Source organism: Hemitrygon akajei, chromosome 5 (genome assembly GCF_048418815.1).
Source record: "Hemitrygon akajei chromosome 5, sHemAka1.3, whole genome shotgun sequence".
Classification (NCBI taxonomy): domain Eukaryota; kingdom Metazoa; phylum Chordata; class Chondrichthyes; order Myliobatiformes; family Dasyatidae; genus Hemitrygon; species Hemitrygon akajei.
In genome coordinates this window covers 48,788,053-48,813,350 of record NC_133128.1, presented here as the reverse complement: position 1 = coordinate 48,813,350, position 25,298 = coordinate 48,788,053, and the positions used below count along the sequence as shown (strand labels likewise).

Genomic DNA, 25,298 nt, shown 5'->3' with positions numbered 1-25,298 from the left:
TATATGATAACTCGACGCTTCATGCTCTGAACATGTCTTTACTTCTCATTCTCACTTCTATGCTGCCCTTACATCACATGTTGTTCTGTCCCAGACTGATGACATCATCACAGTACTTGACAAATGTCGAACTACATTAATGGACCTTGTCATTTCAATACATGACATCCCTCCTTTCCTGAGAAATGAACTTCAATATTTTAGAACACATTCAACTCACAGATTTAACTATTTCAATTCATCACATATTCTCTGATATGTATGACTATAACAACACATTTTCTGTTTCAACTTAATGATAACTCTGAAACTGAAAACTTTATTTTCAACTTACAACAGTTTTCATTGTTTCAAAACCCACAACTTTTAAGTTCTACTTCAATACAAAATCGTTAAACTTCAGAGATTGCTTTCTAACCCTTTGAGGTCTCTCTGCCAGTTTTCCTCTGCTTTCAATATCTAGTAATGTTTTTTTGCTCACTGTGAATCTGAGCTTGCCCGTAACAGTCCATCATCGAATCCTCCCGTCTCTGTATCTCATTGTCAAATCCTTTAATTTCCTCCTGTTTGTCAAAAGTCTCTCATGTTGAACATGTGTGGTGTTCCTTGCATACTGCACTCCAGTTGGAGATTCAACAACTACTTGATTTCCTGTTTCCTCACCACCCTGTGTGGTGTTGTGTTGAAAGGTGTGGTGAATTTGTCCACTTTTTCTTGCTGGATAAGCACAGTGTCCCCAACTTTTACAGTGGACTCTTGTGCTCCTCGGTGATAGTCTGCAAACAGCTTGTACTTTTCCTTTTTCTTCTGTGTACAAATACACACAACTCATTTGCGATGGGTGCATATGCTTTACAGCTCTCAAAGTGTCTATTCATGATGGCTTTATGCACCTCATATAGCTCTGGATCTGTCATTAAGGCGCTCTCCACTTCTCGTATTGGCAGGGCTTTAGGCGTAGCACTCACAACTATGAAGCTGACATACTCCTCTGAATCATGCTTGTGTCTCTCTTTTTGAGCAGTCTCTCCCAGTGGCCTCAACAGTGGGTCTGCAATGTTCTGTTTTTCTGGCATGTGTATGACTCTGTAGTCATATGGTTGCAATCTCAAGAACCACTGCTCTACATGTGCACATAGTTTAGATCTTGGGCTGCAAATTATCTCCAAAGGTTTGTGATCTGTGATCAGGTCAAATTTTCTCCCACACAAATAATGGGTCTTTCACAGGCCCATACTAGTGCTAATGCTTCTCACTCTGGGAGCATTTTCGTTCACAGTCTGTGAGCCCACAGCTCACATAGCAGACAGGTACCATTTCTTCATTTTTTTTTGTATGAATACTGTCTCCAGTCTGACTGGGCTGGCATTTGCTATTACTTTAATTGGCACAAGTTTATCAAAATAGGTCACTGTATCTGCTCTTGTTAGCTCCTCTTTTAGGGCTTTGAATGCTTCTTTCTGTTCTTCTCCAAATGAACTGGACGTCCTCCCTGGTCAGTTGTCTCAGTGGTTCTGACAAAGTTGCAAACTATGGTATGAATCTGCTGCTGTAGCAAACTAGACCTGGGAGACCTGTGACAAGAGAATTCCATGAAAGCTAGTCTGTCCACGTTGACCAGATATTTCTCCGGGTTCAGTGTCAGTCCACACTGTGCATGCAGTCTCCCATCATGCAGTTTTTGGCTAGACACATCATTTGCGATGTTCTCAGCTCCATCAATTCTAGCAAAAGCACTTGCTGTCTCATACTGGTACTGCTCACTGGCTGATGACACACCAAATATCAGTCTCTTGTACCTATACACCCCATTATGCACAGCAAATGTGGTTATCTCTCTCAATTCTGGAGTTAGTTCCGGCTGGTGATAGCCCCATTTCAAGTTTAGTTTGCCAAACACTGCAGCACCATTCATATCCTGCAGCATCTCATCTACAGTTGGAATGGGAAATCTCTCCCCGACAATTGCTTCATTTTCCCTTCTCGTGTGTAGGCACATTCTGATGCCTTGTCGGGTTTTGGTAAAATTACTCCAAGGAGTTAAACCAAAGAGTTGGGCCTTCAACTTTATCAATAACGTCCAGTTTCATTAGCTGTTCAATCTTTTTCTCAACAGTCTCCCTTAAGTTGTAAGGTATGCATGTGAGTGGCTGGTCTACAGACTTTACCTTTGGATCAATATACAGACTGATCTGTTTAGTGTTCAACTTTCCTACCTCTTCAAACACTTTTGGGTACTGCAGCTTAAGTGATTCTTCAGCACCTGTTACTACTGACATATTTCCTCCTATCTTTAACACACCCAATTTTGTAGCTGTTTCTCTATCTAGGAGTTGTGCACTATTGCCTTTTATCATAATGAACTCTGCCTGGTCTGTTTTGTGTCTAATACTCATTTCACATTCAAACACCCCCTCAACCTCCAATGATGTGCTAGACAAATATGGATACAGTTTTCTCTTCTGTTTAGAAATATATGAATGGCACTTTATCTTCTCTGACTTAAGTTTTTTCCCCACACATTTTCATCCAGTATATTACTTCTGTTCCTGAATCTACTAAAATGCACAGATTTACATCCCACACACAATTTTTTTTTTGGATGACTCTGTCTCATTAACTTTCCTCTTTTTTACATTGTGCCACTACTTCCAGTGTGCAGGCAAGCGTTAGACCCTGCATATTCTCCAGTTGTTTTCTCCACACATAGACGAAGTTACATTTTCACTAACATTGCTTACCTGGTCTGGTCTATATATCTCTCTGGACACACAGCTGTGTGTTTGACTCCTAACTGCCCTCTAAAATGGCTAGTAAGCAACTCACTTCAATCAGGGATGGGCAATAAATGTCAGTCTGGTTAGTGACATCCATATCTGTTGAATTACTAAAAAAAAACTCTCAAATATATTTGCTATGTTTCAATCTGAGCTATTGAAGTGAATCTCTCCCAAAACAATGCATTTCCCCCAAAATTTGTAATGAAACTCATGATTATTCTACCCAATCCAATGAATTTCCTCTAGCTGATGTAGACCAAAATACAAATATGATTTGAAGTCAGGTGTCCAAATACAAAACTAAATTTCAGAGTTTAATGTATACTATTCAGGAGAATGTAATAATTTATTTTATTCCTATGCCTCTTGGGAAGCAGCAAAATAATAAACTGCATGCAGTTAGAATGTGGATGAAATATTTTAATTTTTAAAAATTAAAATTTAAAGGAAATATCAAAAAAATGTGCATGGCCAGGAGCTCCTTTCCATTGATTACAGAGATTGGGACTTCTGTCATGACTGCATTTTCTTGGAAGCTAAATCACCTTTATACATAATCTAATTTCCAACACCATTTTCACCTTAACCAACAGCATGAAATCACTGAACATTACAACTCAGGAAGCCACATAAATCATTGTACATGTTCAATGAAGAACATAGCATCACATTACATGGAAAAAAAATTTTTTTCTAATTCTTTTCTAAATTATCTTAAAATTACCTCTTACCACAGAAATTTGAAGAGGGGAAAAAAGAAAAAAAAAGACTGAAGGGGGAATGAATTAGTCAATTTTAGATCATGCTGTAAGGGAGAGGAGATGATGATGAGATGGAATAAATTTTTATTAATTTGTTGCTTTTTCAGCATTTTCTTTTTTTTATTTTTGCAACTTCAAAGTTCTCATGGTTGCCATCTTCCCATGTTACACACCGGCAATTTTCTTACATTTTGCTGCTATTATTCTCTGACATATAGTATATTAACTGTCTGTACTACAAAACTTCTAATTTAATATCCGTATCACAAATTCAATTTCATTTCCCTACTGCTTCCCTTCTCAAGCTCTACAAACCTTTGAAAATTCTGCAATCTTGTAACCGAGTCATTTTACAGTCTCAAACTTCTAAACTCCACTTTTGTGACTGCTAGCTTCAGAGATCAAGTTCTTAAGTTCTGTATCTGCTACTTTTAGCTCCTTTAAAAAGCAGTGCTTAAAGATTTTAGTCTATTCTCCTAATTTTATTAGGAACATTTTTGTCAGATCATCTTTCCATGAGGTGCACTGGAAGTTATCTTTGAACTAAAGGTGTTATAATGTATAAATGCACAATAATAGTTCTCTTTTGCAAATAAACCAATCTTGTAAGTATTGTAAAATATATTAAATATAACACAGTTCTTACCAAAAAGTAATTTTACTAATAAACTACTCTTGTTCTGGGTTGGGAAATATTTGTTTCTATTAAAGAAAGAGGAAAACTGCTTTTTAGTGAATTTTGTTCTCTAAATATTGAGTGGGATTGGCAAAAATACATTAGAGTACACAGTTAAGGCCCATAAGGAAGCTAATATTAGATTAGTTTACTGTATTTGGGTTATCTTACAAGAAACATTAGTGAAAATGGATGCAAAATTAGGAATACTTTGTTAGAATTTTTTTTAACTTTTAAAGAGAATTTTGAAATTTAAATCTAATTTACAAACCTAGTACTATTGAAGGTATTCAGTTATTTTCACAGCAGGTAATAAAGGAATCAAAACAACAGGAAGGGGAATTTATTAAATGCCCACTCAAATAAAATAGATTAGAGTGACAGTAGCTTGCCACACTGAAACCAAGACATCATGGCAAAATTAAAAATGAGACAAAATTCTGAGACAACAGATGAAATCACAAAGGAATTAATGAAGAAATATGTGTTAATTCACATATCTCTTGCTGAACGCACCCTTTTGCTCATCAAGTGACATGGATCCAAGTTGTTTGTTTACCACAGAAGAAGGGGAATCTGAAACAAAAATTAAACTTCAAAATTAAATTGTACTTTTGTTAATTGCAATCTCAAAAAAAAGCCATTATGCTGTGAATAGTTCATTTTTAAATTCATTTTTGTAAAAAGGGATAAGTTTGGGTTTATGCTGTGAGATAATGAATGTAAATTGAAATAACAACATATGGTAATTTTCTTCTCAGATTTAAAAGACACAATTTATGTTAAAATGAAGGCAATATGAATTTCTGTTTTAACAGAATCATTAATTTGAAGAAGGTTTAACTGCCTGATATATATATATATATATATATATATATATATATATATATACTGCCTTTATGACGAATCTTTAGTATTTAACCACACACTATATTTTAATGAACAATAGCTTCGGTGTTACTGAGTTCATGAAAGAAGGAAAATGAGCTTTTCTTTTGTTCTATATCTATGCTCACATTAAAAAACTGGGCCATTCATTCAAGGTAATGGAAGGTATTGTTTAATTTCTAAGAAAATGAAGAAAATTACATTTTAGGGAAAGGTCTGAGAGATTAGAACCAAAGCATCTGAAAACTCTATCACCACTACTTTTACTTTCTCCTCCTCCTCTGTAACCTCTCAACGCACAATCAGATCTACCATGTACTTTTGTTAAACTTTTGTTTGTCATCAAGAATCAATTCAAATTACTCTCAACTTTTGAAATATAGTAAGCAACCTAGCAATACAGAGTGACTGAAAGGGTTCTCCTTTACCTGATTTTCCTAATAATGAAAACCATTTTCACAAATTAAATACTAGGGTAAAATATCCTAGTTAACTGCTATTTGCATACGCTCATCATGGACATCATCAGTTGAATACCAGTTATGTGATGACTAGTTAGGAGATGGGAACTAGTTATCAGAGTTTGTTTATAAAAAAAATTCACAGCAGTCTTTTATTACATAATTTCCCAGCATTTAAAATTATAGGAATGTTATAAGTTTAAAGTATACAAATTTTTTAAAAATTTCATAACCAGTATTGAAGTGAAATTATTTTCTACCTACATTATATGGGGAAACATAACAGACAAGAGAAGGGTGAAGATAAATCTGATAAAATTGGTAAATATGTCGCCAACCTGCTGCAAATATACTTACCAGCTTCATTGTAACTGATCTTAAGATGACCAAATAAATCTTTCTACAGAATAGGGTTGTTAATTATAATACTTAAATAAGACTTATTGACTCAGATTTTTGTCAACGATTTGAATTTAAAGTTCCACAGCTTAAGAAACTCAACTGAAGGCCAGAGATGCCAAGTCCAACCTTTGCAATACTGTGTATGCAGGAAGAAAAGTATTGATATTCCCTCAACTAATTCGCATTTTAAACAGAACTGCCCTGATCACCTTCACTTTTAATTGTTGATAAAATCAGAATATAATCCCCATTCACCACACTAAACTCTTGATTGCTTACAGTCCTCAACTCTTACAATGATCAGAAAAACTCATGTTGTTGGCAATCTTATTTCACCCTACAGTACTCTCCAATGATTTTGTTGTGATTTGCTTGCTCCTGCTCAGTCTATCTATTCCTATCTGCTGGCTTGCTGGCCTCTTTATTTTAAACTCCCTAGTTACTGATAAGTGCCCTTGTCATTCCCCATCATCCCATAAAGAGAACTTGTGCTACTTAAACCCTCCTTACATCGGTGGCACAGCTGTGAAAACAGCACGCAGATTCAAAGTCCTGGGAGCGCACATAACATAGGAACATAACACAAGAAAGAAATAGGAGCAGTAGGCCATCCGGCCCATTGAGCCTGCCCCGCCATTCAATAAGATCATGGCTGATCTGTTCATAAACTCAGTTCCATCTACCTGTCTTTTCCCCATAACCCTTAATTCCCTTACTATGTAAAAACTTATCTAATTGTTTCTTAAATATATTTAGTGAGGAAGCCTCAACTGCTTCCCTAGGCAGAGAATTCCACAGATTCACCACTCTCTGGGAAAAACAGTTTCTCCTCATCTCTGTCCTAAATCTTGAGGCAATGTCCCCTAGTTCGAGTCTCACCTACCAATGGAAACAACTTTCCTACTTCTATTTTATCTATTGCTTTCAAAATTTTGTATGTTTCTATAAGATCCCCTCTCATTCTTCTGAACTCCAGAGAGTCCCAGGCGACTCAATCTCTCCTCATAGGTTAACCCCTTCATCCCTAGAATCAAGCTGGTGAACCTCCTCTGCATTGCCTCCAAAGCCAGTATATCCTTCCTCAAGTACGGAGACCAGAACTGCACACAGTACTCCAGGTGCAGCCTCACCAGTACCCCAGGTGCAGCCTCACTAGTACCCTGTATAGTTGCAGCATGACCTCCCTGCTCTTGAATTCAATCCCTCTAGCAATTAAGGCCAACATTCCGTTTGCCTTCTTAATAACCTACTATACCTGCAAGCCAACTTTTTGCAATTCTTGAATAAGCATTCCCAAGTCCCTCTGCACAACAGCATGTTGCAGTCTTTCACTATTTAAATAACAATCTGCTCTTCTATTATTCCTTCCAAAGTGGATGATCTCATATTTACAAACATTGTATTCCATCTGCCAGACCTTGGCCCACTCACTTAACCTATCTATATCCCTCTGCAGACTCTCCACATCCTCTGTACAATTTGTTTTTCCACTCAGTTTAGTGCCATCAGCAAACTTTGCTATGCTACACTCAGTCCCCTCTTCAAAATCATCAATGTAAACAGCTATGGCCCCAGCGCCGACCCCTGCGGCACCCCACTCACCACTGACTGCCAACTGGAGAAACACCCATTTATACCAATTCTCTGCCTTCTATCAGTTAACCAATCCACTATCCATGCCGATACACTTCCTCCGACTCCATGCATTCGTATCTTATTTATAAGTCTTTTGTGCGGCGCCTTATCGAACGCCTTCTGGAAATCCAAGTATACAACATCCACCTGTTCCCCTCTATCCACTGCACTCATTATGTCTTTAAAGAACTCCAGTAAGTTTGTCAAACAAGACCTGCCCTTTCTGAATCCATGCTGCATCTGTCTAATGGAATCACTCCTTTCTAAATGTTTTGCTATTTCTTCCTTAATGACAGCTTCAAGCATTTTCCCAACTACAGACATTAAGCTAACTGGCCTACAATCGCCTGTCTTTTGCCTACATACTTCTTTAAAAAAGTGGTGTGACATTTGCTGTCTTCCGATCTGCCGGGACCTGCCCAGAGTCTAGAGAGATTTGATAAATGATTACCAACATGTCTACTATAACCTCCGCCAATTCCTTCAGCACCGTGGCATGCATCCCATCACAGGGGACTTTTCTACCTTCAGGCCCTCTAGTTTGCTCATCACTATCTCTTTAGTGACAGTGATTTTATCGAGGTCCTCACCTCCCATTTTGTCCATAACATCCTTCTTTGGCATATTAGACGAGTCCTCCACCGTGAAGACCGACACAAAATAGTCGTTCAATGCCTCAGCCATTTCCTTATCACCCGATATCAATCTCCGCTTCTTGTCTTCCAAGGGACCTACGTTGACTTTAGCCAACCTCTTCCACTTTATATATTTATAAAAACTTTTGCTGTTTTTATATTTTGTGCTAATTTATTTACATACTTTATCTTCCCTTTCCTTATTTTTTGTTTTGTTGTTCTCTGTTGCTTTTTAAAGTTTTCCCAATCCTCCAGTTTCCAACTACTCTTTGCGACTTTGTACACATGAGCCTTTAATTTGATACTATCTTTTATTTCCTTAGTTATCCAAGGCTGGCTCTCCCCACACTTACTGTCCTTACTTTTGACTGAAATATACTTTTGTTCAGCACTGTGAAAAATCTCTTTGAAAGTATTCCACTGTTCCTCAACTGTCCTACCACACAGTCTGTGCTCCCAATCCACATTGGCCAACTCCTCTAAATAGATCTAACTATTTCATCCTCCATCTAAATGTGAAATTCAATCATACTGTAATTACTCTTTCCAAGAGGATCCCCGACTACAAGATCATTAATTTTACCAGTCTCATTGCACAGGACTAGATCTAAGATGGTATTTTCCCTTGTAGGTTCACTAACATGCTGCTCAAGAAAGCCATCATGGATATATTCTATGAAGTCCTCCTCAAGACTTCCTTGGCCAACCTGATTCACCCAATCTCATGTGGAAGTTAAAATCCCCCTTGACAACTGCTGGTCCGTTTTTACAAGCCTCAGTAATTTCTTGGTTAATCGCCTCTGCCACTGCAATATTTTAATTAGGTGGCCTATAGACAAGACCCACCAGTGATTTTTTTCCCTTTACTTTTCTTAATCTCCACCCAGATGGATTCAATATTCTGCTCCATAGATCTTACATCGTCTCTCACAATCACCCTGACCTCATCTCGAATCAAGAGCGCCACCCCACCTCCTCTGCCTTCCTGCCTATCTTTCCGTATTACCTGAAACCCTTGGATATTTAATTCCAGTCATCTCCATCTTGCAACCAGGTTTCTGTAATGGCCACTAAATCATGCGCCTTGGTACTGATCTGTGCAACAAGTTCACTAACCTTGTTTCTAATACTACGGGCATTTAGATAAAGTGTCCTTATACTAATTGTCCTTTTAGAATCTAGTGACCTAAGCAATTTTTGCTTTTTACTTTTATGCACTCTACTCTTTTTTTCTTCACTAACTCTAGCTTTAGTCTCTGCATCACTTCCTTCTTTTCTATGTGGGTTCCCATCCCACTGCTATATTAGTTTAGAGCCTCCCAAACAGCACTAGCAAACAATCTCCCTAGGACATTGATCCCAGCACATCTTGTACAATTTCTCATCGTCCCTAAATAAATTCTACACAATCATGAAAGCTCACCACCGCCTCTACTTTCTGAGGAGGCTGAAGACATCTGGACCATACACATCAATCAATATTCACAACCTTCTACAGATGTGCAGTAAAGATCATCCTAACATGCTGCATCACTGCTTGATACAGAAACTGGACTGCAACAAACAGGAAAGCTCTACAATGTGTAGTCAAAACTGCCCAATGTATCACCAGCACTAGTCTATCCACCATCAAGGACATAAACAGAAAGATGGCAGCAATATCATGAAAAATCCCACCCACCCTACTCATGAACTGTTTGCCTCACACGCATCAGGAACAATGCTAGAAACACCCACATCAGAATCAGGTTTATTATCACCAGCATGTGATGTGAAATTTATTAACTTAGTAGCAGCAGTTCAATGCAAAACATAATCTAGCAGAGAAAAATGAATAATTTTTTTGAAATTTATTACGTATATTGAACAGATTTTTATAAACATGCAAAAACAAAATAATGTATATTTAAAAAAATAGAGCTAGTGTCCAAAGAGTCAATGTCCATTTAGGAGTCGGATGGCAAAGGGGAAGAAGCAGGACCACACGACTCAGAAACATTTACTACTTTCTCAAAGCAGTAAGGCTGATCAATACCTGCATCACTAACCCACCCCACCACACCTACCACCACTATAACTTCCTGTCAGAGTCACCTTATGTACAGAGACTCCTGTGTCTAGTGCCACTTTATAGAGATACAATCTATGTAATATAAGCTATCTTTTTATTTATTTATAGATATAGTACAGAACAGATCCTTCTGGACAACAAGCCGCACCACCCTGCTACTCGCCTATTCTCTCTCTTCAGCTGTCCCTCGATTTTCGATGATGACTGAGGCCTGGGCAAGGTTGTATGGGAGACCGGCAGTTGCCCATGCTGCAAGTCTCCCCTCTCCACGCCACCGATGTTGTCCAAGGGAAGGGCATTAGGACCCATACAGCTTGGCACCAGTGTTGTCATTGAGCAATGTGTGGTTAAGTGCCTTGCTCAAGGACACAACACACTGATGCACCATCAATAACTCTCTCTGAGACGTGAAGGCGAGATATCGGCTTTTATTGACTGGAAGAAAGAACAAGCAGTAGTTGACCACCATACTACATCCTGGAGACTGAGGGCCGGGCTCAGGCCTCAATCGCCTTTATACCGGGGTCTGTGGGAGGAGCCACGGTCAGTGGGAGGGACCACAGGAGCAGTCAGCAGGGGGCATGTCCAGACAGGTATATGTAGCTCACCACACACACTGCCTCAGCTGAAGCTCAAACCAGCAACCTTCAGATCACTAGACTGACGCTTTAACCACTTGGCCACACGCCACACTACTCGCCAATTAAACTCCAGCCTAATCAAAGGACAATTTACAATGACCAATTAACCTACTAACCAGTACGTCTTTGGAATGTGGGAGGAAATCTGATCAGCCAGAGGAAGTCCATGTGCTCATGAGAAGGACATACAAACTTCTTGGAGACAAAATTGAACTTCAATTTCCGACACCTCAAGCTGTAATAGCATCACGCTAACCACTATGCTACCATGGCACCCTTACTTATATATTGAACATATAATGAGCACAGTGGCCTTAAACTTGGATTTCCAGAAATTGTTTGATAAGGAGTAAACAATTATTTTGTTCTCCTTGAATCCTGAATCTTGAAGTAATTGGGCACAATCAATTTATGGATAAATTACTTGTCAATCAATTGGCAAAGATGCATTAGTAATTAACATCTTAAAAATAAATTACAGTTTTGCTTAGTGACATTCCATTCTGTAGTCTGAGTAAACTGCTCAATAGAAGGAAATAATTTGTATTATCAGTAACGGGAAATAACATGGGAATAAACCATGTGTGAAATTCAGGTAGTATGTCAGAAATAGATTTTTATACAGTACTGTGCAAATGTCTTAGGCACCCTCTCTCTATATACGTGCCCAAGACTTGTGCACAGTACTGTATCACATTAGCAACAAAAAAAAAATCACAAAGATTATATATTTTAATAAAAATAAATGGAGCTTTAGTTTAAAATTGTTTATTAGTTTATTTTAAACCCATAGAATGATCCCATGACTTTTACATAAACTGCTGGATGAAATACGTAAAGCCACTGAAACCATTAACAATGACTTCAAAAGGCAACTTTAAATAATTGAAACATTTGTAATGCATACTCCTGCTACTCTAATGATATCAATTTTGCTAATTTGTCAGAACATTCTATCTTAAACTGCTTTTAAACGACCATTAAATATATTAATGCATTTGTGATTTTTACTTTAAATTGAAGTATGTTTCAATGCCAAAATTATTTGATGAATATGATGAGATAGCAACGTTGGACTGTTCAGCACAAGAAAATGCTCTTCAGTCCACTGTACATGATAATTTACCAAAATTCTCTGAATGCTGGACAGATCTCAGCAGAGAATAGTGAAGGTCACAAACTGTTTAGAAGGCTGGTAACTATATGCAGTTAGCATCTACAGTCGGAAAAATGTTGAAGCCATCATTAAGGAGGAAATAGACATCTACACAGTAGTAGTTCCAACAGGCAGACGCAGCACATATTCATGAAGGGCATGTTATGTTTGACAAACTTACTGGAGTTCTTTGAGGATATAATGAGCACACAGTGGATAGAGGGGAACAAGTTAATACTGTATTCTTAGATTTCCAGAAGGCATTTGATCAGGTGCCACATAAAAGACATGTATAATAAGGGTGCATGGAGTTGTGTTTTTTTTCTTTTAGTATGGATAGAGCATTAATTAACCAATAGAAAGCAGAGAGTTGAGATAAATGGGTGTTTCTCTGGTTGGCAGTCAGTGGTGAGTGGAGTGCCACAGGGGTTGGTACTGGACCTTGATACTGTTCACAATATACATTACAGATTTGGAAGAGTGTAGCATATCTAGTTTGCTGATGATACTAAACTAATTGGAAATGCAAATGATGGAGAGGATGTGAAAAGCCTGCAGAGCGGCATAGTTTAAGTGAATGGGCAAGGGTCTGGCAGATAGAGTACAATGTTGATAAATACGAGGTCATCCACTTTGAAAGAAAAAAATGGAAAATCAGATTTTTATTTAAATGGCGAAAGATTGCAGTGTGCTATTAGAAAGAAGAGATTTAAAGATTAGCTTTATTTATCATATGTATCAAAACAGCAAAACATACAATGCAATGTGTTTGCCTCAACAACTAACACAGTCCGTGGATGTGCTAAGGGCAGCCCACAAGTGTCGCCATACTTCTTGTGCCAATGTAGCATGGCCACAACTTTATTAACCCTAATCCTTACATCTTTGGAATGCTTGAGGGACTCCATTTAAGAGAAGGAAGGTTATACTGCAGCTGTATAGGGTATTAGTGAGGCCACACCTGGAATACTGAGTGCCTTCCTGACCTCCTTACTTGAGAAGAGATATATTGGCATTGGAAGTGGTGGAGAGGGGTTCACCAGATTGATTCCAGAAGTGAGGGGTTAGTCTATGAGGAGATATTGAGTTGCCTGGGCTATATTCACTGGAATTCAGAAGAATGAGAGAGGCTCTTATAGAAATATATAACATTATGAAAAGGATAGGTAAGATAGAGAAAGGAAAATTGCCTCCACTGGCAAGTACAACAAAAGCTAGTGGGGAATAGATTTATAATGGAGATGAGGAGAAATTGCTTTTCCCAGTGAGTAGGAAATCTGTGGAATTCTCTGCACAGGGAAGAAGTAGAGGCACAGAAAGATTTTTGCATAGCATGGGAATTATGGGTTATGGAGAAAAGGCAGGTAAGTGGAATTGAGTACACGGCCATTCTTACTGAATGGCGGTGCAGGCTAATAAACCAGATGGCCTACTCCTGCTCCTATTTCCTATGTTCTCATCTCTACACCAACCATGAGGCTAAATTAAACTAACTTCATCTACCTGTATATGGTCTATATAACCATGTTTCTTGCCTGTTCATGTGTCTGACTAAATACCTCTTAAATGTTGCAGTCTTATCTACTTCTACTAACTTCCATGTCAGCACATTCTAGGTGTGTTTAAAAAAACTACCTTTCAAATTCTTAAACTTAGCTTAAAGCTATACCTTCTGCTATATGATATTTCCACCCTGTGATAAAAACCATCCTTTTTAACTATCCTCTCACAATTTCATACACTTCTATCCAGGTTACACCCCAGGCTCTTAACACTCCAGAGAAAAGAATACAGGTTGTCTAACTCCTCCTTATAACTAGTATATTTCCATCAACATCTTGGTGGACTTCTTCTGCACCCTCTTCAAAACTTCCATATCTTTCTTGTAATATGCAACCACATCGGCATATAATGCTCCAGGTGTGACCTAACCAAAGTTTTATACAATATTATCCCAACTAATACAGTCAATACCCCAACAGACAAAAGCAAGCGTGTCATATGCCTTCTTTAACCCACTATCCAGTTGCTTTGCCACCATCAGTGAATTACGGATTTGCACCCCAACATCCCTCAGTACATCAATGTTCCTCAGGCTCCTGCTATTTACTGCATACATTCCTCTTACATTTTATCATCCAAAGTAAAACATCTTACATTTGTCTAGATTTATCCCCAACTGTTATTTTTCCAAATTACAGCTGATCTATATCCTGCTGTATCCTTTGACAACCTTCCTCACTATCCACAACTCCACAGGTTACCAGATTATCTGTAGACTTATTGATCAGACCACCTCCATTTTCTTCTACATCATTAACACATTACAGAGAGATCCCAGCACTTTTTCTTGCATAATGTCACTGACTAAAGAACCTCAGTCAATAAAACATCCTGCTACTATTACCATCTGTCTTCTGTGACCAAGCCAACTTTCAGTCCTATTTAACCCCAAGTTTCAACCCCACTGTGGATCCCATGTGATTTGTCTGGGATACGTGGCAGTGACCTGTAATTTTTTTTTTTATTAAACAAAATATACTTTATTCAAAATAAAATTATATACAATAAACCATTCAATGACTTTCAATCCTTTACAACGGTTTCCATTGCTATCTTTACACTTTCACACTTTTCACCACCCACGTGGCACTCTGTTATTCCATATTTACATACACTTGTTTAGGGGTATACACCCGGCTCCCTCTACCCTCAACTCCCACGGGAGAAGAACCCTAGACTGTGGTCCTTCCCCACTGGGCCCTTGCGGTGGCTGCACCAAGTTTGAGTGCGTCTCTCAGCACGTACTCCTGCAGCCGAGAATGTGCCAGTCGGCAGCATTCCCCCACGGACATCTCCATGTGCTGGTAGACCATCAAGTTTCGAGCCGACCAAAGAGCGTCTTTGACTGAGTTGATGATCTGCCAGCCAACATCGGGGATGTTGGTCTCGGTGTGCGTCCCCAGGAACAGCCCGTAGATCAGAGAGTCCTCTGTTACGCAGCTGCTGGGGGTGAACCTCGACACTGTCCCCTCCATCCTCCTTTACACCTTCTCTGCGAACCCATAGTGTGCAAAGAGGTGGGTCACTGACTCCTCCTCACTGCAGTCCTCTCGAGGGCAGAGGGGTGTGGAGACGACATTCCAGGCGTACAGGAGGGATCGGACTGGGAGGGCCTCTCTCACCGCCAGCCAGGCGAGGTCTTGGTGCCTGTTGGTCAGGTCTGGAGATGAGGCATTTTGCCAGATGAACTGGATGGTCTGCTCAGGGAACCACCCCACCGTGTCCATCTCATCCTTCTCCTGCAGTGCCTGCAGGACCTTACGTGCTGACCACTGCCTGATGGCCCTGTGGTCAAAGGCGTTGACCTGAAAGAACTTCTCTACGAAGGACAGGTATGGCGGCAATGACCAGCTGACAGGGGTGTTGCGCGGGAAAGAGGCCAGACCCATCCTTCATAGCCAGAGCGACAGGTAGAACCTGGGCACATAGTGGAACTTGGTGCCCACGTACCTGGGATCCACACACAACCTGATGCAGCCACACACAAAGCTGGCCATCAGGGTGAGGGCGACATTGGGGACGTTTTTGCCCCCGTTGTCCAGGGACTTGTGCATGGTGGTCCGTCTGACCCGCTCCATCTTGGATCCCCAGACGAATCTGAAGACGGCTCGGGTGATTTCCGAGCTGAAGGAGCGGGGGACTGGCCACACCTGCGCCAAGTACAGCAGCCCTGAGAGCACCTCACACCTGATGACCAGGTTCTTGCCCGCTGTCGATAGGGAGCGCCCTCCCCACAGTCCCAGTTTCTGTTTGACCTTGGCAGTCAGCTCCTGCCAGTTCTTGGTGCACGCCTCGGCCCCTCCGAACCAGATCCCCAACACCTTCACGTGATCAGACCTCATGGTGAAGGGGACGCTGGATCTGTTGGGCCGTTGCCGAAAAGCATGGCTTCACTCTTCGTGCGGTTGACCCTGGCCCCCGTCGCCTGCTCGAACTGTTTGCAGTTGCTGATCAGCCTGCGAACTGACCTTGGATTAGAGCAGAAGACGGTGACGTCATCCATGTACAGGGATGTTTTGACTTGGGTCCCTCCGCTGCCTGGCAGTGTCACCCCTCTTATGCCCCCATCCCTCCTGACGGTTTCGGCAAAGGGTTCCATGCAGCACACGAACAAGACAGGGGAGAGAGGGTAGCCCTGCCTGACTCCAGACCTGATGGGGAAGCTGTCTGTTTCCCACCCGTTGACCTGGATTGCGCTACAGATGTCCGTGTAGAGCAGTTTGATCCAATTCCGGATTCCCTCCCCAAATCCCATTTTGGAGAGTACATCCGCCATGTACGTGTGCGATATCCTGTTGAAGGCTTTCTCCTGGTCCAAGCTGACCAGGCAGGCGTCCACCCCACTGTCCTGCACGTAGGCGATGGTGTCCCTCAGCAGCGCGAGGCTGTCTGAGATCTTCCTGCCCGGTACAGCACAGGTTTGGTCCGGGTGGATCACCTGCTCCAGTGCAGACTTGACCCTGTTGGCGATAGCCTTGGACATGATCTTGTAGTCCACATTCAGGAGTGAGATGGGCCTCCAATTTCTAATGTCTTCCCTCTCCCCCTTCTGCTTGTAGATGAGGGTGATGATGCCTTTCCTCATGGAATCTGACATGCTGCCTGCCAGGAGCGTAGCATTGTACACTTCCAGCAGGTTGGGGCCCACCCGGTTCCACAGAGCCGAATACAACCCGACTGGTAAGCCATCACTTCTGGGAGACTTACCCGACTCAAAGGAACGGATGGAGCTAGTCAGCTCGTCCAGGGTCAGTGGCTGCTCCAGACTCTCCCGCTTGCCGTCGTCTAAGACCTGCGTGATAGACAACAGGAAGTTGCGGGAGGCTGTGGTGTCTGTGGCCTTTTCTCCGTACAGACCGGCATAGAAGGACCTGCAGATCCTCAGTATGTCTGTCTGTGAGGACGCGACTGAGCCGTCCTCTTCCTTAAGGTTGTGGATCACAGAACTCCCCCTGTGCAACTTTTGGAAGAAGAATCGTGAGCACGTCTCGTCCTGCTCCACGGTTTGGACCCTCGATCGGAAGATGATCTTGGAGGACTCGGCGGCAAAGTGCTGGGCCTGCCGGCCCTTCACCTCCCGCAGTTCCTCCCTGACATCCACCCCCCCCTCGACTGCAGAAGGAGGAGTTGCTGCAACTCTGTCTGGAGTTTACGCAGTTCCCTCTGCCACTGCCTTGCTCTCTGGATGCCCTTGTGGATGAAGAACCTCTTGACGTTCTCCTTGGTGGCTTCCCACCAGTGAACCGGGGAATCAAAGAAGGCTTTCAAGGTTCTCCAACCTGTGTACTCCTTCTCTAGTTGCTCGATGTTCTCTGGGGTCAGCAGCTTAACATTCAGCTTCCACGTCCCCCTCCCTGCCTTCCAGTCCTCCCGTTGGTGACAGGGGGCTCGCGAAAGGCAGTGGTCAGAGAAGAACACCGGCGTGACGTCTGTGGTTCTGACCGTGAGGGACTCTGACAGGAAGAGGGAGTCGATCCGGGAGCGGGCTGAGCCGTCCGATCATGTCCGGGTGGCTTGCAGCTGAGCTCCACCTGTGGGGTTGCCAAAGGCGTCGCGCAGCTTGGCTGTCTTCACCGTATCCATCAGGAGTCTGGAGGTACTGTCCAGCCTGCCGTCGGCGCTGCCGGATCGTCCAGCCGTATCAATGGTGCAGTTGAAGTCTCCGGCCAGAACGACCGGCCGGGACGTCACCAGCAGCGGTGGGAGCTGCTCGAGGACGGCCAGCCGCTGGCTCTGCACGAGGGAGGCATACACGTTGATCAGCCGGAGCAGAGTGCTCTGGTATTTGATGTCTGCTACCAGGAGGCGCCCCGCAACCACCTCTTTGACTTGGGTGATTGAGAAATTGCCTCCCCGTAGCAGAATCCCCAGGCCGGAATCGCGACAGTCGTTGCCCCCCGACCACACCGACAAACCCCGGGTCCACCAATGTGACCACCTCCGGTAGTTGCAGAGGTGTGGCAGTCCGCACTCCTGGAGGAAGGTCACGTCAGCCTTTACCGAGTCCAAGTACTGGACCGTGCTGACGCATCGCCCGGTACTCTTCAGACTGCGCACATTAAGAGATGCCAGTGAAATGTCCGCCATTAAAGTTCTTTATTTTAGGAGCACACTGTCCTTATCTTCGCAGTCCTGAGCCTTCATGCCCACGGCCTTTGTGAAGACCTTCACTTTCTGTGGGCTCAGGAACTGCAGATTATCCTCCCCACGGTGTGATAGTTCCGGTTCTGTGCCTGGGGGCTTGGTGTCTCCCAGGCCTGCTGCCCCTTCAGGCTGAGAGGCGCCATACGTGGCTCTGCTCCTGGGTTCCCGGAGCTGGGGGTCTCTGGTGGTCTCCGCCTCCTGTGTTTGTGCTTGGGGGGGGGTGGCCAGCAGACTTTCCCCACTCCCTCCCCTCCTCTCCACTGGCTTTGTCCGCCGCTTCCTCTGCTGGGGCTGCTGCTGGCCTCCCCCAACTCCTTCCTCGTCTGACCTGGACAGGTTGCTGGAGGCTGCGTGGCCACCTGCCCTTCTCTTCACAAGCTCCTTCTGTTCCGCCCTCTGTTGTTTGGCCGGAGCTTTTTGGGCCTTCTTTCATTTGCCCACAATGCTCTAGCCTTCCTCCCCCTCGACTCTCCCCTCCTCCATGGACTCCTCCTCCTTTTCTTGTGGCAGGTCCTGGAGGGTCTGCGAGGGGGTGGGGGCCCTCGGGGTGGCTGTGCCTTCTCCTCTGCTGGCATCTTCCCTCACTTCGGGTGCCACCTCTGCAGGGGTGGCGGGTACATCTGAACCTGCCGGGGCCCTTCCAGTGCCAGCACCTCCCCTGGTCGCCTGTGCATGGGTGCCAGCACGTTTCGGACAGGCCCTGTACAGGTGGCCGCCCTGTCCGCAGAGATTGCAGGACTTGGCCTGTGTGAAGTCCTTGGTGAGGTGGCCCTCCACCTTACAGTTCCTGCAGATGACCGCCCTGCACTGGGCTGCGACGTGCCCCACCTTGCCGCAGTTGCGGCACACCCTGGGTTGCCCGGAATAGACCATGTAGCCTCGGTTCCCTCCGATGGCGAAGACCAAGGGTGGGGGGGGGGGGGGGGGGATGGACGACGCAGCCGTTAGAGTCCACTCTCAGCTTCACCTTGACCTGCCATTTGCTGGTCCAATACCCCAGGCTGTCCTTCACGTCCAGACAAGCTCCTACGCTCTCCACATACTGAGCGAGGAATGCAAGGACGTCGGCCACCGGCACGTACGGGTTGAACATGTGCATGGTGACAGTCCATTCCTGCTGGGCAGCAGCAAGGAGGGGCTGTGCTTGTAGCAGCAACAGTGATGCCTCTCTCCCTTTCTCCTGGAATTGCTGGAGCAACTTCTGCCACCCTGCAGGTTGTCGGAAGGTGATGTCGAAGAACCCAGCAAAGTTCTGGACGCAGTAGATGCTGTCGATTGTAAATCCACAGCAGTCCATCAAGACCTTCTGGATGAAGGTCTCTCTCATGAAGCCATTGCCCTCGTTCTGGCGTTGCACTGTCAGCCGGACAGCGTTCTTGATGCCCGGGCCTCGGGCCGATGCGCTATTATCTTCAGCCATCCTGTTCACCACTGTCGTCGTTGTCGCTGGAAAGGGGTGTTAGATTTGGAGCCAATTGGCATTAGGATCCACCCCTGTGTCAGCGCAAAACCTTCTCTGCCTTCCAATCGTTGCGTGTCCCAAGGATGCTACACTTGATCTTAGCCAAAAGGCCGAGAAGCAAGTGATCTATAATTACCATTAAGGATACCAAAGGCAAGCCTCGGCTGCTGGAGGCTAGCTAATTCAGCCCCAGGATTTCACTGCAGGACTTCCTTTCAGTTGTGTTATGGTGTAACCACTTTCATTTGTATCATGGATGGTGTCCGGTCATAAGTGGGGATGTTCTTTTATGATTGTATAATATTCAGTTTAATTCACAATCCTTCAAAAAATGAAGCAGACTATGTTTTATTGGAAGCTTGGCCTTAGAAGTGCCAGCCAATCACCATCCTGAACAAGTGTATCCAAACATTTGCATCTGAAATTCATAGTATTTCCATTGGTAAACTTACATTATCAAAATGCTGGAATCAACATTGACTAGAAAATTAACTAGTTGCATCCCATTAGTAGAAAAGCTTTCTCCAGCTGGTGACTCATCTCCTGCCCCAAAAAAAAATCAGCTGCAAGATGCAAGTGTCTTGCAATACTTTCCATATGCCTGGATAAATAGAATTTCAATAACACTCAAAAATATACATATAATCCAGAACAAAGCTGCCCACTTGATTGAGTAGTCATCAACCATCCTAAATATTCATGCTCTCCAGCAGGGCACCACAGTTACATTCTATGCCAGCAACAATGGTTAGGCCAATGCAGGCATATGAGAACACCACCACCACCAAATCACATCCTGACAGAAATGTATGCTGCTCCTTCATCAACAATGTCTAACTTTTACCCTTTTAATACAAAGAGACAGTTTGCCTGAAGGACTGCAGCAATTCAAAGTAGCAGCTGCCTCTACCATTGCCCTTTTGCCTTTACTCTTCAAGGGAAATCAATGCTGGGATTGCAGTGAAGCTACACAGTATACAAATGATAAAGAGAATTGCAGCTGCAGATACTGAGAAATAGGACTGTGTAATGCCTACGTTTCAGGTGGTATTCAGATAATACTGGGTTTCAATAGAGTAGATCCAATTAGCCATCATTGAATTAACAGGACCCAACACTTCCTTATGTAATTTACATTACTGCACATTATGAATTTCCTGCATCAGGAATACATCTGATAATTCTATTATTCATGTAACATTCAGTTTTGACTGTCATAAGTTGAAGATCAAAGCTCCACACTACAACTGCCGTGGCGCAGTTGTAATACTCTTTCTCGTTGAAGGTTACCATCATCATAGGATCTTTCCAAGCAGTTGCAACATATCACTGCCATGTGTCCCAATCGCCTGCTCACCACAGCACCACAGAGATTACCCAAGAATTACATTCTTTCATTTCAGTAGCACTTCAGGTGAGATCTTGGGCATTGGGACTTGCCAGCACTTTTGTTTCCCATGAACATTGCAATCATTGACTGCATTCATGTGGAGTGTCATGAAAAACCAAGAGCTCGTCAGCAACAGAAAATATTTTCACCATATCAACAGATCTCAAGAAAGATTTCCTCAAGGTGAATGTCATATTTCCAGGAAAAACCTGACCCCTTTTATCATACTGACATCTGCAATGCTGTGAGGGGAAAACACTCCTGTCTACTTTCCTTTTCTTCACAACAGGGCACTTTCCAACCACAGCAGCTGAGCACAGATGCAATGTATGACAAGGAAATATCAAAAAAGTGGTGAAAGATGCTGCCAAATAAAAACAACAACAAAATGATAGAAGAACTCCAAGTCAAGCAGAATCTAAGGGAATGAAAGGTGTAAGTAAATGTTTCAGGTTGAGATATTGAATCTAGACCTTTGTGGAAAAGCTTATTAGTCTCCTCAAGATGATTATTAGCCATGAGTCATTATGCAGTACATATTTGACATACGTGGAGACTTCCATTGTTGTGTAGTACATGTTGTACAGAGTCAGTATCTAAACAAAGTCTGCATGAAAATTCTAAGCCTGAAGTTCATAAAGCAAAGCTTGAAGAACTACAAGACCAAGGGGAAGTGAAAGACCAAAAGGATGGACCTGCTCAGCATCCACAGCTACATCTTGCACAATGATTCCCCTAGGCTGCACGAATGTACAAACTGAAATGCTCCTGTACATAGTCTTTGTTGCCATTCAGCTGTAATTGGATGCAACTAGAAAAAGTTTACAAAATGTGAAAGGTTTTCTTTGTTGTACTGTATTTTATTATACCCCTCAATTAATAAAATGAAAAGTATGTGACTTTTCAATTTTCATTCTAAATAGTCATAGTACACATATTACAAAAAAGCATTTAAAGTACTGCACAGTTTTCAAGCTGTGTAAAACTTCCTGTTGAGAGCAATGATTGGTCCATGCAGCTGTAAAAAAAAAATTAGAGGGAATGTTGAATTCTTGCAATCGAGTTCAGAAGAGTAGCCTGGCAGTATGGATTTTAACCATGTCAGAGGGATGACTAATAATGCTCGATGTAAGCCAAATAATTCTTAAGACATTCCTAATGTAATGTTATCACCAAGGTAGCACAACAATAAGCAGATGGGGAGCCCAGATAATGCAAACAAAAAGAACAGACATCTCACCCACCTGCAATGAATATAACATCTGAATTTCAAATTCTTGCTCCAGTTATTGAAATGGTTTACCACAATACCTTGTATTTCCTGATGAGATGATTTCTTTTAAAGAACTGATGCTAAATATACACTTCGCCCTGTGTGTCCCTACATTTCAGGTATCTACAGTGATATACAAAGCTGATAAAAACTCAACCTACTTTGCAGAATTTTGCAAGAATTGTCAATCCTGGAAAAAATTACTGTGGTAATGGAAAAGGAAAACCGCTCAGCTTTTTACTTCAATGGTTAAAAGTAGTTCATATTCACTTAAGTAAATATAATAGAAATAAATATTAATAATAACAATTGTATTCCTTACTTTCTCTTAAATTTCAAAACTGCCAGACTGTGATAAAACCTCATCGTCCTCACAGGAAGAATATTTTTGTTCTCTCCCCTAATCTGGTTTATACATCAATCCAGACCTAAAGAAATATGGTTGACTTTGAAATGACCTACCAAGTCATTCAATATTATTAAACTACAACAAACATCAATGGGTGAGAATTTAAAGGAGAGCCACCCACATTCACAGATAACTGCTTCCAGATCTGTTGATTTTGATTTGCTGCACGGAACTGCCCCAATCCTAAAAGACAAGAAGCTGTGCAGTTGCAGGACCTTCACTGATATACTACCATTACATAGGAGACCATAGACGGCTCTAGCTACACGCCACATCTCACAGCTTTCCTGTTGTTAAATTTCTCCAAACAAAAACTCTGAATCTTCAAGATATCTGGCAACTTTCAAATGCTACTAAATCAATTCTAAAATTAAAGTCTAACAGACTGCAATTACCCCAAATGCAATTTAAAATACTTCTAATTTAGAGTCAGAGAAAACACCCTCCCTTTCATTTGAAATCCTATTCCAATTTCTGTTAGATGTTGAAATCGAACCTGCATCCACCGTTTGGACTGGCAGTTCGTTCCACTCTCACCACCCTCTGAGTGAAGTACCATCCCATTATGTTCCCTTTAAACATTTCACCTGTTCATACTTAACTCATGACCTCTAGTTCTAGTCTCACTTAACCTCAATGGAAAAAGCCTGCTTGCATTTACCCTGTCTATGCTCTTTATTAATTTAAATATTCATTTATATTTAAATTAATAAAGAAATAGAATGCCAATTGTCACAGGTATAGCAGGCACATTCTTCGGTATAAATCAACGAACAAGTTCAGGACTTGTGCTGGAGACCTCAGTAGATAATGCTTATTGAGATTAATATTCAGCATTGAAATGCAGAGTTTCACAACAAATTCTAACTAAGAGGGGCTGAATAGATTTTGACAAAAGTGCAATCCTGGAATCAAATACTTCATTACTAGCCTTACAGCCTGGTCTATTAACATTAAAAAAAATTCTAATTTTCATCCAATAATCCAGTTCTGCCATCACCATCTCAAACTTCAGGTAATGGCCCCCCTCTCCTTCACCATTCCTCATCCTCTTTTCCCACTCTCATCTCATCTCCTTGCCTGCCCATCGCCTCCCTCTGGTGCTCCTGCCTCCTTTTCTTTCTTTCATGGCCATCTGTCCTCTCCTATCGGACTTCCCCTTCTTCAGCCCTGTATCTCTTTCATCAATCTATTTCCCAGTTCTTTTCTTCACCCCTCCCCTCCCCCACCTCCCAGTTTCACCTATCACCTCTGTGTTTCACACTCCGCCCACCTTTTGTTCTCCTGACTTGCTGAAGGATCTCGGCCCGTAATGTCGACTGTACTCTTTTCCATAGCTGCTGCCTGGCCTGCTGCCTTCCTCTAGCATTTTGTGTGTGTTGCTTAGATCCCCAAGTATAAGTTGTTCAAGTGACAGACAAAGGACAACAGCAAGCAGTCTTGCAAGGCTACGACTTCTTTGAAAACTGAGCAACTGTAACAAAATTTACAAAGGCTAGGGATGATGAGGGCACTTCCTTTGCACTTGGAAGATACTAGATAACCTAAAATATGCTTGTGATGAGACTCAAACCATGGAACATCACACCAATTGTCCATCAGCATCTGTTACAGCAAGTACTTCAATTCCCCAATTGACATGTCAGACCATTGAATGCACTTACAATGTGATCTCAGTATGAGACACTTTCATATGATATATAAAAAAGATGACCAGATGGACCTGGTATTGACCCAAGTATTGGGAATGGAGACAAGGAAGCATAGAGTTCAGGTAACCTTACAAAATCCTGCTTAATTACTTCTGTGATCATGTTACAAGTAGAAGAGCCGCCCCAATATAGGTAAATAGTCATGTTTATTAATTCTTTACTTTCATCGAAGAGCCCAGTTCTTTCTTCACCATCCCTAGCTATATTTTGTCCTATTGATAGAACAGCACTCCATAATCAAGAGGGCTTTCCTGAACATTGACATAAAGCAATGAAAGTTGTGAAAATGTGCTACCAAGTGCGCTTACTCACCAACGTTCGCTCATTTTCAGTTTAAAAGCAAATCATCTCAGCCCCACACATCGATACATTGTTCCTTAAGGCTGTGTCAGGCCCAGCCATCTTCAGCTACTTCATCAATGCACCTTTCTCCATTCACAATGCAAGTAGGAATGTATGCTGGGTTTGAGCAGAGTTCAGTTCCTTTTGCAACTCCTCAAATAATAAAGCAGTCCATGCCCACATGCAGCAAGACCTAGAAAACACGAGGGCTTGGGATGATAGATGGCAAGTAATATTTCTGTCATACAAGCAATGACCATTGCCAAAAAGAAAGAGTTTAACTATTTTCCCTTGATACTCAACAGTAATTTACTCATTACTGTCACTAAATCATCCTGTCATTGCCATGAAACAAAAGGATCATCCACATAAGTATTGTGCCTAGAAAAGCAGGTCA

The 25,298-nt window shown here is 42.4% G+C and overlaps 1 protein-coding gene across 6 annotated transcripts in view; it reads right to left on the bottom strand.

Annotated features, from left to right (window-relative positions):
- Positions 1-25,298, bottom strand: part of dcaf6 (ddb1 and cul4 associated factor 6) — a 169,998-nt gene that overhangs the window by 72,006 nt on the left and 72,694 nt on the right. For 4 of the 6 annotated variants that reach the window (XM_073045490.1, XM_073045487.1, XM_073045488.1 and 1 more), the window contains one exon: positions 4,734-4,793. The exons of the other annotated variants lie outside the window; for them this stretch is intronic. In XM_073045490.1, coding sequence (XP_072901591.1) covers positions 4,734-4,793 — 60 coding nt within the window. The remainder of the gene's footprint in view (positions 1-4,733; positions 4,794-25,298) is intronic. 6 annotated transcript variants of the gene reach the window in all.